The following is a 12,887-nucleotide window of genomic DNA, read 5'->3' as shown; positions in this document are numbered from 1 at the left end:
TGGTTGTAATGGACATGTGGAATGCAGCACAATTGTTGCAGCTTAGCTTGTAAATCACATGACTGATTTCACAGGTAGCTCTGCCTTCGATGGGATAGGTGATATTTGTGACTGGACAGGATTAGGTCATAGTGGGAGGACGTACAGGACAGGTCTTACATCTAGATCTTTTACAGGGACATGAGCCGTGAAGCTAGAGGTTGGTAGCAGGGGTTGAGTAGAGTGGTTGGTAGCATGGGTTGAGTAGAGATGGACAAGGATATTGTGTGGGTTCGGTGGGAGGGGTGGGAAGGATACCAGGTAGTACATTGCTCATTTCAGGGCACAATGAAAGGTAGTTGAAACCCTGGCTGAGTCATGGGTGGTCCTGAGTCATAAGTGAAATGCTTCTCTGTGACCGGATGGTAGGATTTGGTGAGGTGGTGGGTGACTGGAGAGGTAAGGTATGAGAGATCTGTTTCTGTACAAATTGCCGGGATGGGGCCCCTCCACACCCACACCAATGTGGTGACCAAATCGAAAGTAGTACTGTCACCTCCGTATAACATGTTAGTTTTTGAATCAGGAATCACAGGATGCGGGCTGTGATGTTATCCATGCGTCTGGGTAAGATTACTCATTTAAGTTTCTGTACAAAGTTGGAAGGGTAATTACAGACACTGAAGGTCTCAGTGATACCCTTGGTAAACTTCAACAGGGAAAGCTCGTCATTAGAGATGTTATAGCCACTGGTGGATAGGCTGTATGGAAGGGACTTCTTGGTATAGAATGGATGGCAGCTGTGGAGCCATTGCTGCTGGTTTGTAGGTTTGACATGGACTGAGATGTTGATGTAGCCATTTTTGAGGTGAAGGTCAACATCAAGGAAGTTGGCTTGTTGGGTTGAGTGGGACCAAGTGAAGCGCATGGGGGAGAAGGTGTTAAGGTTCTGGAGGAGTATGGAGAGGGTGTCCTCACCCTCGATCCAGATCACAAAGATGTCATTAATGAATCTGAACCAGTTGAGGGGTTTGGGATTCTCGGTGGTTAGGAACAGTTCCTCTAGATGGTCCATGAATGGGTTTGGCATAGAATGCTGCATTGTGTGTGTCTATTGTGGTATCCCGGATTTGTTTGCAGATGATCCCTTCAAAGGAGAGGATCTAGTGGGTCGTGGTTACCAGGAAGGAGATTGTTGGTTTGGAATCCATTGGATGTTGACAAAGGTAGTGTTCAATAGCAGCAAGGCCTTGGCCATAGGGATGTTAGTACAAAGGGAGGTGGCATCAGTAATAATGATCAGTGCACCACGTGGTAAAGGAACAGGAGCTGTGGATAGTTGGAGGAAATGGTTGGTTTATCTTTTATATAGCAGGGAAGTTGCAGGTAATAGGCTGGAATTGTTGATCTATGATAGGCAGAGATTCTCTCAGTGGAGGCACAGTAACCACCCACAATGGTAGGTTTGTGGGCTTTAGAAAGCATGTAGAAGGTAGGAGTGCAGTGAGTGTTAGGTGTGAGGAGAGAGACAGCTCCGAGGAGTTGTCCTTGGATGGACCTAAGGATTTGAGGAGGAACTGGAGATCCTTCTGGAATTCTGGAAATTGGGCTGTCGGAGTCCTTCTGCCAGGTAATCCTTGCGGTTCAAAACCACAGTTGTGGAGCCTTTGTCAGCAGGTAGAATTATAAGATCGAGATCAGTTTTTAGATGGTGGATCACAGTTATTTCTGCAGATGTAAGATTAGCTTGTGTGTTGAGGGACATGAGAATGACGGTGAGTCAAGGTTCAAGGTTAAGAAATTCTGGGAAGTTAACAGGGGTTGATACGGGGGCAATGGAGATCGATCACGGTTGGACGAGGAGTGTACTGGGGTGGCAAAAAAGTGTTTCCACTGTAGGGACCGGAAGAAGTAGAGGCCTTTAATAGGTACAGCATGACTGAATTTGGGAGTGGGGCAAAAGGTAAGGCCTTTGGGAAGAACTGCTATTTCTGTGGAACTAAGGATTTTGGAAGAGAAGTTCATGACTGTGTTTCAGATCTGTTTAGGTTCTAGATTCCTTATGGTGGTGGAAGAGAGTTTTGAGGGTGGGGTAAATGTAATAGGTCTGCAAGGCATAGTTCATCGCTATGAGGGGATGTGGGGAAGTTTTGGAGGCTGTTGTAGAGGTGGTGAATAGTGGGAGTAAGAGGTGAACAGGTTGGGGAATTTTGTGAGGCAGCATAGTGCGTGTTGCTGTAGTTCCTAGAGGGCAAGAGTTTGTGTGTGAGATGGGATACATGAATTCCGAATTGCACAGCAGGAGAATTTTACAGGTGGAAAGGAGGTATTGGAAGGGGTTTGCGCCCGATTCACTTGGTTTTTCAGGAATACGTTGGTGAGGGTTAAGGATTGGTGAAATCTGAACAGATGGCCATTGTGGAAGGAGCGTTTGCAGCCAGAGACAGGTAATTTTATGGAATTCCATAAGCCAGGCAACAGTGCAGGAACAGTATGTGGGACTGAGTTCTGGCTTGGGATAAAGAAACTGTTCTGTGTTGGAGAAGATAAAAGGAGCAAGGGTCCATGGTGGAGGATAAAAATGCATAAATAATGAGGAATACATGCGAAAAACGTCACAGAAATACGTCAAAATATGAGGAAAAAATCACAAAAAGGTCTGAATGCATGAAGTATGGGGAAACAAGATTAAACTTCAGGGAAACAAGATTAAACTTCAGGGAAACAAGATGAAACCTGAGGGGGTAGGCCGATAGTGAAGGATGAAAACGAGCTAAAATTGACTTGAAAACACAATGAGATTAAAGATAAAAATAATAAATGTGGGTTGCAGGTTGATGGGCAGATATGTATGAAGAAGGGGAGCAGCATATATGACCAAATTAGGTGAGGTTTGTTAGTATGTACATCTAGTAAACCAGAACCTCTCCTGTGCTGCCATAGTCTCCTTATGTCTGCTGTGTGGTACCACATACCTTGGTGGTTTGATGTTCAGGTGTTGGTTGTGTGAGTAGACACAAAGAAGAGTGAGCTATAGAAGAGTTAAACTGCAAACTGAGGTAGGAAAACAAAGGGTGTAGGTAGATATGTGGTGAACTGGGAAGGGAAAGTTAGAGAATAAGAGCTTAAAAAAGCAAGTGTAATTGCACTGTCAACGAATAGAATACCAGTGAGCTAATTAAAATGAATGATCTCCGAAACACATGATCTGTTAAATGTCCATGTGGTCACTTCCATGTGTTGCAATAGTTGTGATTAGTGACATATTTGCTTCTCATGTCTCATACGACCAACTTTCTGGTCTATAGTGATACTGAGAGATATGCATATTTCATGATTTGTCAGTCTGTTGGAAATTTGTACCTGTACACTATTTAACTTGTAAATTTTCGATAACATTTATTATATTCACAATTTTCATCACGTTATTGGAGCATGTATTAATCTTCTTGAATGACATACCCAACTCAGCAACAAGCAACAGTTGTGCATGTAATAAAATACTGATGGTTCAAATTATATTGTCAGCACCATTTACACAACCTTCATTATTGACAAAAATTATTTTCTTTCTTCAACATGTATCCTTATTATAATTATTTTCTTAATATTGCCTTTCACTTAAGTCCCTAGAAACAGCGAAGGAGAAGGAAAACAGAGAAAATGCAGAATTCGAAGCGCAAAGGAAAGATGCTATCGCTGAAGCAGCTCGTGGTGGTGCCAAGAAGATTTTCGGAGGAGGCAACAAGCCAGTGAGTTGCTTTCGGATTAATAATAATAGTTACATCACTAAAACTGCCAGACAGTGTTGAGAAAAATAATTGTTCTGTCATAGAAGATAGGTTACTTACTGTCACTAGTTTGGCTAAGTAGTTGCAAGCAATTAAAGCAACGTGCACTATAATCCGTCACTATACTTTATATTTTTTACCACAAATCATCGGATTTCAATGCCTTCTTCAGCTGACATTCTTAACGTATTTAGCCCAATAGTATGGCTCTCACAAATGCAAAGCCTGTAGAATTTCTAAAATCCGGAAAGCAATAACTTTACATTATCACTGAGAACAATCATGCAACGGGAAATCCAGGGTGGGATAAAAACAGTCACTGACATAAACTGGTTTAGTAGAACTGTTACATAAATATATAAGCAGTACAATTATGTATTATTCTGTTATTATTATTATTATGTATTATTCTGATTAACATTTTTCAACTGACACTATATTTACTTCATCTTCATCAATACTAATGGACTGTGGCGGTACTTCTGGTACCACTGACTGATTCCCCTTCCCTTTTCCATTCACGAATGCCTCATGGAAAGAGTCAGTGTCGGTGAACCTTTGTATTGGCTCTTGTTTCTTGAATTTTCTTGTTTTGAGTATTTCGTGAGAGATTTGTGGAAGGAAGTAATATGTTGTCTCTCAAAATTTCAACAGTAAACCTCTCCATGATGCACAGTGCCTTTCTTATAGCATCTGCCACTGGAGTTTGTTGAGGATTTATGCAACCCTCTCGCACTGACTAAATGATCCAGTGACAAAAAGTGTTGCTCTTCTTTGGACCACCCCCTCCCTCCCCTTCTCTCCCTTTCTCTCCCCCTCTCTCTCCCCCCCTCCCCCCTGTCACCCTCTCTGCCCCTCCCTCCCTCTCTCTCTCCTCCTCTCTTTCCCTCCGTCCCTCCCTCTCTCACCCTCCCTCCCCTCTCCCTCCCTCCCCTCTCCCTCCCCTCTCCCTCCCTCCCCATCCTTCCCCCTCTCATCCCCTCCCTCCCTCTCTCACCCTCCCCCCTCCCCCTCTCCCTCCCTCCCCTCTCCCTCCCTCCCCCTCCTTCCCCCTCTCATCCCCTCCCTCCCTCTCTCACCCTCCCTCCCTCCCCCTCTCCCTCCCTCTCCCCCTCCCTCCCCCTCTCCCTCCCTCTCCCCCTCCCTCCCCCTCTCATCCCCTCCCTCCCTCTCTCACCCTCCCTCCCCCTCTCCCATCCCCTCCCTCCCCCTCTCCCTCCCTCCCTCCTCCCTCTCCCTCCCCCCTCTCATCCCCTCTCTCCCCCTCCCTCCCCCTCTCCCTCCCCCTCCCTCCCTCCCTCCCTCCCTCTATCTCCCTCCCCCCCTCTATCTCTCTTTCTGTCTCTCTCCCCCCATCTCTCTCCCCCCTCTCCCTTTCTGTCTCCCCTATCAACCATACCCGGTAAGCATACCAAGCTGATGAACAAGACTCGAGAATCAGTTGTAGAAATGTCTTGTAAGCCACCTCTTAAGTGGATTCATTACGTTTCCTTAAGATTCTTCCTTTGAATCTCGGTCTAGCGTCTGCTTTTTCTACTATGTATTTGTTTTATAAGGCTATTCCACTTATGATAACTTTGAACAGAAACTCCTAGATATTTTATGATGGTTACTGGTTCCAGCAGTGTGTCATTAGTACTGTAGTTGTACAATAGTGGATGTCTTTTCCTATGCATGCGCAATATGTTAAAGAGCTTCCTACATATTCTACTACATCATTTACATATGTTGTTAACAGTAATGGTCCTGTCACACTTTCTTGGGGCAACCCCATATACATCTGTCAATTTTGTCATGTTAAGAGTAATACATTGAGTTCTGTCAGCATGGAAGTTTTGGATCAAGTCACAAATCTGGTCCGATACTTGGTAAGCTCGTACTTCTTTCCTTAAATGGCAGTGCAGGACAGTGTCAGATGCGTTTGTGAAGTTGAGGAACACGGCATCAAACTGAGCTTCGATGTCAACAGCTCTGTGAATCTGTTGGAGGAATGGAACAAGTTGAGTTTTCTGAGATTTCTGTTTGCGGAATTGATGTTGAATTTGTGTAGAGGAGATTTTTGCTCTCCAAAAACATCATAATGCATTAATATGAAACATCTTCTACAGTTTTATGTGAGAATAGTGTCAATGATATAGGCCTATAATTATGTACATCTGTCCTACAACCCTTCTTGAATATGTGAATGAAATGTGCTTTTTTACCAGTCGCTAGGTACCCTTTCTCGCTCCAGCAATGTGTTATAAATTGCTGCTAAGAGGCAGCATGTTTTTTCACATAATCTGTGTAGTCTAACATGAATGTCGTCTGGTCCTGATGCCTTACCACACAAAGCGATTCTAGTAGCTCTTATATCTTGCCATCAGTTACCTCAGTATCTGCCATTTGGAAGTTTGTATAATGATTGAAGAGAGGGAACATGTATTTCAATACCTAAAAGTTAATGTTTTAATACACCGTATTTAAAGTTACACTTTTCAAAAGCTACTAACAGTGTACTGAAAATACCTTCTCGTGTCCCAACTTGTAATTCAACAGTATCAAAAAAATAATTGCAAGCAACTCCCCCAAAGGAGAGACGTATATATGTTATTGGAAATTGTTGTACTTTTATCACTCATGATATTAAAGTTTGTACCCAATTCTGTAATGAAGTAATCAAGATTTTCTCCTATAAACATTATAATATTTCAGCTTGCATGGTCAGAATGAAGCATATTAACCGACTGATAAACCGTAAAACTTTGGTAGTTCGATTGCTGCAGGAAACTATTTGAATGATAATATCTATTACATACGCATATCTGAACAAGAAAGCAGTAGTGATTATTTTTTCTTGATGTTACTTTCCCCACAACTTTTCACTTTCACTCACACATTTTTCTACACATGGCATTTCTTTGTTATGTATGATTTCTATGCATTTCATGTGCGATTTGCACTTTGCCTGATCATCTATTTTATCATTTAGTATTTTGGCATTATTTGCAGAAACACCAGCTAAAACACGTTGTTGATGTGCATATATTCCATTCTTTCCACCTTAAGTTCAAGAACTCCTGAGTGTACTGTGCGTATTACCGAGTTTTTCTCATTTACAGACAACCAAGGTTTATTATTTTGCCAGTTTTCAAAAGTGGTGCACCATCATGATTTCCCGCTATAATTTCAAGCCTACTGTTACTCCCATTCCTACCTTCTCACAGTTTTTTGTCACCAAAGTCTTGCTCTCTGTCTCTTTGTTAGCACTATCATTACCATTTTGTTTTTTTTTTTAAAATTGTCGTCCACTTTAACTCTTTTAGCATCACTGTTAGTATTCTGACTGACAATGTTCGCACATGTTTCTGATAATGCACTGCTCTTAAAGAATGATGATATTTTGCTTTGTTTGAAAGACATGCTTAAAATCCAATATTCTTTTAGGCCTGCACACACTCAGTTCACTAATAATGCTGCTTACCTAGCAAGCTCACAAGTAATGGATTTTGGAGCTTAGATTAAAGCAAAAATGACAGCATGAGAATGACAATTCAGTATAAAATATTTAAATGGATAATGCTGTTTCCAAAATTAATGAGCAGTCATGTTAAAATAGTTATTGGGCAGTAGTGCTTTATCTGTATGGCTCCACAAATTTAAATTAAGTGTATAAGTTTTACATATCTAGTTAGTGTGAAATAAATATCCCTGAGGATGGGGTAATCTAAAATCAGAGGATGGGATGGTTCGATATTGGGGGGGGGGACTCATTTCCAGTTGATGATCCCTTAATGCTATTAGGTAAAAAAAATGTAAAGTTCCATGTCCTGGCTGAAGATGGGTGTGGACTAAACTGAGTGTCATCCTCTGCGCCACGGGCATTACTGGATACAGTTTGGAGGGGTATGTGGTCAGCACACTTCTCTGCTGATCATCGTAAGGTTTCCTGACCTTAGAAATGTACTACAAGGTCAAGTAGCTCCTCTGCTGGCCTTGCGAGGTTGAGTGCATCCTGTTCCAGTTCTCCCACCAAGTTAATAACTTCCTACTTCAACATGAAGACCATAATTTTAAATGTAACTAACAGATATAGATTTTAGCAACTGATTGTAGAGTCCTTGTATCATTCAGAAAGGTCAACATCTAGTCATGGACATACCCTCCACAAGTAAGGTTACGTGTAAAGTTAATAATTATAAATTCTTTGTTGCTGTCAGAGGCAGCATTCCATTTTATTGCTGATTCTGGGAAGTATTTAACAAATAATAAGAAACTACTTTTGAATAAATAATTTTGAGACAAATTTAAGATTGTTATTTTATAACAGATGGAAAGATAACTGGTGGTAATGGTAATTTTGAGCAGATTTTACTTAGTATAGCAGTTGTCAACTTGAAGCCTACTTTTACCAACATAGTCCATTACTAATCATGGTTTCATTGGAGATGGTATGTCTTTCCCATCCTTCAGTTCAGACAATGAGTTTAACTTGAAATCAGAACCTCAGTGGCTCCATGTTGCTTCAGAGTATATTTAACTGTTATAACATGATAGTGATGCAGTGAAATTTTGGTCCCCAAGGCTCTGAATGTATATTAAGATCTTGGACTTACACATTGCTTACTAACTGTATGACTGTCCATACAAGGTAATTATTTCTTTAACCCATAAATACTTCATTGCCTCAAGCAAGACGGTTAGGTAAAAAAGTCTATACCATTTGAGATTGGTTGGCAGTTGCTCTATGATGATGTATGAAAATCTTAAAAATGAGGTCTTACAATAAACCTGAGAGTCCTTTAACAAAGGACAAAACAAGCATGTTTATGTGCTCATGAGTGATTTCTTGGAAATATCCTGCACATGTCACCTAATCTTTTTGAATATATACAGGAATTCAGTATTCCGAATACTGCCACAAGTGAGCCCTCAGGGGGCTCAGCATTCGTTTGCTGGGTACGGGCTTGGCGAACCCGGGGTCCTCGAGCTGTGGACTGGTGTGCGCCGCCAGTCTGCAGATACCGTAAGCTCTGGGCATGCTTCAGCGACCACCGTGTGGCGCAACGGTGGAACGTTGTGTGTCGTAGGGACCGGGGATCTTGGCTTGATTGCCTGGATCGCAAGGACGGTACATACCTCTATAAAAAACCCTTCAATCTTAAGGTGTGCTGCGCGCCGACAAGATGCATGGCTGTTGAGGTGGAACAGTCGCTAGCGGGCAACCTCTGGGGAGCCTGCCGCACCTCAGTTGTACAAGGCTTATCCAGGCATGCGGGGCTCTGTCTGGATGGACATAAGTTTCCCTAGCTGCTCGTGGGACGACCATGGATACCACGAATTCTTCCTCTTTTCCTCCTCCTAATTTTTCGCTGGCCAGTGGGGTGGACCGCTGGTAGGCACTACCGCCCAATCCAACAAGAGGGCTCGGTTAGCCAGTCCTCCTGACTCAGGCGTCAGCAAACGTACAGCAGTTCAGAGTAACAGAGCACATACTGAAAACCAGAATGTGTTTTTAATAATAAAAAGGAAAGAGGGTTCCTTTGAAAAGGTTTCGCCATTCTATATCCAAAAGGGTCTAGAAGGAATAGCTGGCACTTTAAAATCAGTGAAGCGTTTACGGAATGGGACACTGCTTGTTGAAACATCAACTGCTCAGCAAGCAGTTAACCTTCAAACAGCTAAAAGCTTGGGGGAATACACGATCGATACAGAGCTTCACAGCACCCTGAACTCCAGTAAGGGTGTTGTTACCTGTAGGGATCTTGTTGACACTCCTGTAGAAGAATTAAAGAGTGAGTGGGCTCAGGAGGGAATTGTTGACGTTCAGAACATCATGAAAATGGTGGATGGGAACCTGGTGAAATCTGACTCCTTCATTCTTACTTTCAATACCCCCAAACTCCCAGAACACATCAAGGCAGGATTTCTTCGACTAAACATCCGGTCGTATGTCTCAAACCCAATGCGCTGTTTTAAGTGCCAGCGTTTTGGGCATACAACTCTAGGGTGTAAAGGAGAAGCGATGTGTGGCAACTGCAGTAAGGCTGCCCATGACGGAATTGATTGTTCGTCGCCTGTCAGATGTATAAACTGTTCTGAAAGCCACCCTGTTTGGAGTAGGGACTGTAGAATCTTCCTAGAGGAACGTAAAATACAAGAAATAAAAACAACTAAGCGTATCCCCTACAGTGAAGCCAAAAAGATCTTTAAGGCCATGCAGCCACCCACATTCGTTACGTCTTTTGCTTCCATTGTTCAGAAGCTGCCTCCAAAAGTTGATGGATCTACACAGACGGAGGTTGTTAATGTTGGCACAAACACCTGCACGTGTCAGTGCACTTGCAAGGCAGCAAGTGTATCAAAGCCTGTAGCCCCTCCTCGAACAGCAGAGAAAGGTACAGTAGCTAACATTGAAGAGCCCCAGGCATCTCCGATTGCTGAGGCTGCTCAGTCATGTTCCCCGACCGTGTCATCAGGATTCGCCTTCCCCAGGAATACACTGTTTTTTCCGCAGAACTTCACGCGATCCTGAAGGCATTGGAGCAGATACGGTTTACTCAGGGCACACACTTCCTAATTTGCTCTGACTCACTGAGCGCAGTACAGTCACTGCAGAACCTGTACCCAGCGGAGAAGTTGGAACAGCTGATTTACGACCAACTGTACATCCTCCAATGACAGGGCAAGCAAGTGTCCTTTTGCTGGGTGCCAGGGCATGTGGGCATACGGGGAAATGAACAAGCTGACAGAGCTGCCAAGGACGCCTGCAGGTTACCGGAGGTGACACAATGTTCTATTCCTTTGTAAGGTGTCGTTTCTGTGCTGCGGCGGAAGTATATGCAATTGTGGGAGGAGGAATGGCTGGCAGTGAGAGAAAATAAGCTGCGGTTGGTGAAACCCACCATCCAGCCGTGGTGTTCCTCCTGCCGGTCACCTAGGCGTGACGAAGTGACCCTTACACGTCTTCACATAGGGCACTGTCCTCTTACGCATGCCTTCTTACTACGGCGAGAGGAACCCCCTCTGTGTGATGCCTGTGGCGTACGAATCACTGTACGCCACATTTTAGTTGAGTGTGATTTATATCGTTTTGTCAGGGCGGATGTTCATATTAGTGGGGATCTGCCCTCGATTTTAGCCTATGATGAGGCGAGTGTCAAGAAAGTTTTAAGGTACTGTGATGTTTCTGGGCTTCAGCCAAAAATTTTAGGTTGGAATTTTTAGTGTGTTGCCGAGTGGCTTACAACTCCTTTTTATTCTTGTAATAGGCCAGTTCCAAACAAGTGCTATGTGTTTCATTTTAACCCCTTCCCTTCCATTCTCTTGCAGTTCTCCTCATTATGCGCTGCTTTCCTCTTTGCTACTGTTGACGTGCAAACTGCCTCTGTAAACTTTCACCTATAATTTTAATCGTATTTTTGCACTTGCTGCATTTTAGTGACACTCGTCCGTTGTTGTTTCCGTTCGGGCGCTAAAGACTACACTGTTGAGCGCCCATAACACCATATCCATCCATCCATGCCACAAGCGAGTGTTTTAGAAGTCTTTTGTTGTGTAAGTCCCAGTTTTGGGTAGTTGTACCCTCTTGCAGATGTTACATTTTTAATTATATAATGCTTTTTCAGCAGCTTGTGATGTGCAGTAAGTTTTTGAGATAGTACCATATCTACAAAAGCAAGGCAATAAAAGCAAGAATCTTTGTACAACAAGCAGTAGTAAATACCATTAAAAGATGATTGAATTGATGAAATATGTTAATGACATCAAGTTGTTTTAGACTGTTATTGAAGTTACTGTGTAGGAAAAAAAAAAACATTTTTTTCCCCTAATTTTAATGTGGTGCATATCGTTAATGTAATTTCAAAGCGTCTTCAATGACTGTACACTATTGGCATCAGTGTATTCATCTATGTGAAACTACGGGTTATGAAAGAATGAGATAACTGCTGCTACACAATTTTCTCACAGTGTGTCTCATTTTTGTTCCAAAGTTTACAGGCAGCAACAAGTGTTAAAGAAGCCCATCAAACTCTACCCTTTCTGTTCATAATACGAATAAAACAGTTCTTTTTGTAACTGTGTTTTCTCTTGTCAGCCATATATTTATGCAGCATAGAAGCCATTAGTAAAGAAGTATTTTCAGCTGTTCCTTAAAATGCATACTTTAGACAAACACATTGGCAAGGCCACATATATGTCTTCTAGGTTTTTCTTTTTGATCTTTGTAAGAAATGTGTTATTAGAATCCAGTTTTGTTTTTCTGTAGAGTGGCTTTCACAATGACATACGGTATTGAGATTAGGTTACTAAATTATTATTTGAAAATCATGAAATTGAATGTTACTCGTTTGTTTCTGCTTTTGTATGTAATTAGTGCCATTGCACACTACAGCATTTCAAGAGATTTTTTTGTTGATTTGTTGCAAAAGTTCATGAAGATGGCACAAAACTTTCTTGCAGCACTGTATTAAGACACAGAGAAAGTGATGTCTGAATATTAATTGTTTCACTATCCATCTTCCTTTCACTTAGTCCATCTTGGTTTGTGACTCTTAAAATGCACGCGGTTACCACAGTCTCATATTTTCCATGGCTACCATATAGATGCCACATAAAAAGCAGTGACTTACATACACCTATCATTGACATGGTTTGCTTGGCAACATTGTACTTCATCCCTGTTCGCACCACAACTTTGCAGCTTTAGTGGTACCAATCAGCAATTTATGTGTTCACTTTGGAAGTGTTGTTCACTTGCCGACACATCATTTATTTTCATCACGTACTTGTACTGTTCTTCTTTGTGATTATAGTGACTCAAGTTCTATAAGGCCGAAGACAAACAAATGTAGTTATGTGCAAGATGTACAAATGCCTCCACAATGTTAAAGGCAACCTCTGAATGGACAAAACATTGTTGATATCACAGAAGGCAATAGAAAATTTGTGTGGTGTTTCTCTTTGCACAGTACTGAGAATATGTTCAGAAGCAGAGGGAAAAGAAACTTGTGATCAAGTTCAGTCTCTATGAAAAGTTGTTTGTGGAAGAAGAACTTTTAAGAGATTTGAACAGTTTTGAGGACATCAGTCATTGTACTGTACTGGAATTTTAGTCGTGACAGAATGATTTCACAG

General features: G+C 42.2%; 1 protein-coding gene across 1 annotated transcript in view; it reads left to right on the top strand.

Moving 5' to 3' along the window:
• The window catches only part of LOC126252916 (tudor domain-containing protein 3), a 141,840-nt gene that overhangs the window by 50,193 nt on the left and 78,760 nt on the right, over window positions 1-12,887 (top strand). The window contains exon 7 of the mRNA XM_049953902.1: window positions 3,606-3,731. Coding sequence (XP_049809859.1) covers window positions 3,606-3,731 — 126 coding nt within the window. The remainder of the gene's footprint in view (window positions 1-3,605; window positions 3,732-12,887) is intronic.

The sequence above is a fragment of the Schistocerca nitens genome, chromosome 4 (genome assembly GCF_023898315.1).
Source record: "Schistocerca nitens isolate TAMUIC-IGC-003100 chromosome 4, iqSchNite1.1, whole genome shotgun sequence".
Classification (NCBI taxonomy): domain Eukaryota; kingdom Metazoa; phylum Arthropoda; class Insecta; order Orthoptera; family Acrididae; genus Schistocerca; species Schistocerca nitens.
The sequence above is the reverse complement of the archived record's forward strand: the minus strand, read 5'-3'. Positions and strand labels throughout refer to the sequence as shown.